This window comes from Tupaia chinensis, unplaced genomic scaffold, assembly GCF_000334495.1.
Source record: "Tupaia chinensis unplaced genomic scaffold, TupChi_1.0 Scaffold145096_1, whole genome shotgun sequence".
NCBI classification, from domain to species: Eukaryota; Metazoa; Chordata; class Mammalia; order Scandentia; family Tupaiidae; genus Tupaia; species Tupaia belangeri.
In genome coordinates this window covers 340-2,759 of record NW_006204957.1, presented here as the reverse complement: position 1 = coordinate 2,759, position 2,420 = coordinate 340, and the positions used below count along the sequence as shown (strand labels likewise).

Here is a 2,420-nt window from a genome sequence, read left to right as displayed (position 1 = left end):
TTTTAATAGGATGGGGTTAACTCTTCCTAAAAATACTGTAGAATTCAGAACTGAGCTATTCACACTTGAGCATTTTCTATTGTTGTTGGGAGGTAATTTATTACTGATTCAATTATATGGCTTACTGTGGGTCTATTCAGGTTTTCTATCTCATCCTGATTCAATCTTGATAGATTATATGCATCCAGGAATTTTTCATACACTCCATGTTCCCTTGATTATTGGTGTATAGTTCTTTATAGTATCCTCTAGTGATATTTTCTATTTCTAATATATCTTTTGTAATGTTTCCTGTTCCATTACATATTATTTTTAGTAGATGATCATTATATGATATAATCTCTTGGTTAATAAACAATTGAATGTTTCCATTCAACTGGTTTTCTTTTGATATAAAGAAAAACATGATTGGTTCCAAATCAATTTTTAGTAGTGTGAGTATTAATACATGTTAAAGAAAATAGAGATACAATGGCCCCAAGTTGATTTATTTATCAAAGTTACAATAAAATACTTTTAAATGTATACAAACTTGCAAAACAAATTAAACTTTTTTAAAGTAAAAATATCAAATGTAATATTTAATGACAGGATAAAACAAAGATATGTTTAATGATTTCTCTTCTGTGTTAAAAGTCACCTTATTGAATGATACATCATGAAATCAATAGTTCTACATCTAGGAAATTTACCAATGGAGCTCTCTTCCACGGGTGTGTATATTTTAATCTGTCTCATGTGGGTCTCTTCCATTTTGGTGATTGGCTAGAACAGCAATCTGTATCATGAAAGTTTGAGTTGGCTTCTTATGATTATCAGTTAAAGGAACGTGAATCCAACCACTTGGTTCCACCAATTCAAGTTGCCTAATTTCCTGAAGGTTGTGGAAGTTATTCCCTACTCTGACTGAGATCTTGCTTGGAGTATAGCTTTCTGTAGTCTGCATATTTGTAGTCTGCATAAATACATAATGTCTTCACTGTTGTTTTTCTACTGAATTGGATGTTCATTAAATGGGGCTGGGAGCCATCTGATTGCCAGTAAGTTTCTAGATTGTCATCACGTAATTGGTCCACTCCAAATCTTGGTTTGCAAGATGAGAGGGACCAAACAGCTTGTGATCCAATTTCCTGTACTGTTCCAGTTCTTTCTAACTGCTTTGGGTCAGCACCAAGAGGTGTCTTGTTTGGTGTGGTCATTTTAAAAATATTGTGGCTCGCTGCATTTCTGGTTCTTACCACCTCCAGCAGCCTGGCACCACTCCCACTCCCCATTACATATTTTTAATCTGGTTTCTTTCTTTCTTCTTTAACAGTTTAGCTACTGGAGTGTTGATTTTGTTAATCCTTTTAAAGAACAATCTTTTGGTTTCATTTATTTTCTGCGAAGTTTGTTTATTTTCTATTTCATTTATTTCTCTTCCATTGTTTATTATTTCTTTTCTCCTGGAGTCTTTTGGATATTTTTGTTGTTCTTATTGCTTTTCCAATACTCTCAGGTGAGATGTTAGGTTGCCTATTTGCCACCTTTTCATCTTTTTCTTATGTTCATTAGTTGCTATAAATTTCTCTTATGATAGTTTTTCACTGTCCCATATTTAATGAAAACACCTGTACTCATTATCATTTGTTTCCATAATTTGTTTGATTTCCGACTTAATTTTTCTGTAGATAAGAGTGATTCAGAAGTATGTTGTTTAGTTTTGATGTGTTTGTGTATTTTTGAGAAATTTTTTGAAATTACTATAGTTTAATTCTAGCATGGTCAGAAAAAATACAAAGTATAGTTGTTTCTATGCCTTTCAATTTCTGAAGACTTGATTTTATCCTAGCATATGGTCAATTTTGGAAAATGTTCCAAGTGAGACTGAGAAAGTAATATATTTTATGGTCTTAGGGTGGAAAGTTTTACAGAATTCTGCCTAGCCCATTTGATTTCCACTATCATTTAGGTCTCTACTTATTTTTTGTTAGAAGTTCTGTCTATAGGAGATAATGGGGTGTTGAGAGCTCCAACAATTACCGTGTTGTAACCTGTCTCTAGTGTTTATCTAGCAGTCTTTCCTTCACATGTTCCAGTGCTCTCTACTTGTGTGCATAGATATTGATAAGCTTCATGCCTTTTTTGTGAATTAGCCCATTTACTATTATATTTAATGTCCTTAGTCATTTATTTACACTTACTGTCTTAAAGCCTATTTTGTCTGAAATCACTACTCCAGCCTTTTTTCAATTTCAATTTTTGTGGGATAACTTACAGACCTTAAATGTTAGTCTGTCTTATTTATAAGGTGTGTTTCTCATAAACACTAGCTAGAGAGTTTGTTTTATCAATTCAGAAATTCTGGGTCTCTTGATTGAATAATTTAATTTATTAACATTCAATGTTACTATCAATATATCTGGGTTTGTTACTATCAT

At 32.3% G+C, this 2,420-nt stretch overlaps 1 protein-coding gene across 1 annotated transcript; it reads right to left on the bottom strand.

Annotated features, from left to right (window-relative positions):
- Positions 1-801: 801 nt before the first annotated feature.
- Positions 802-1,214, bottom strand: LOC106733798 (anaphase-promoting complex subunit 10-like). The gene is made up of 2 exons (XM_014583922.2): positions 995-1,214; positions 802-866 (listed from the first exon to the last, which is right to left on the bottom strand). The coding sequence occupies exons 1-2, from the start codon at positions 1,197-1,199 to the stop codon at positions 820-822; spliced, it is 252 nt and encodes an 83-aa protein (XP_014439408.1). The 5' UTR covers positions 1,200-1,214; the 3' UTR covers positions 802-819.
- Positions 1,215-2,420: the final 1,206 nt, after the last annotated feature.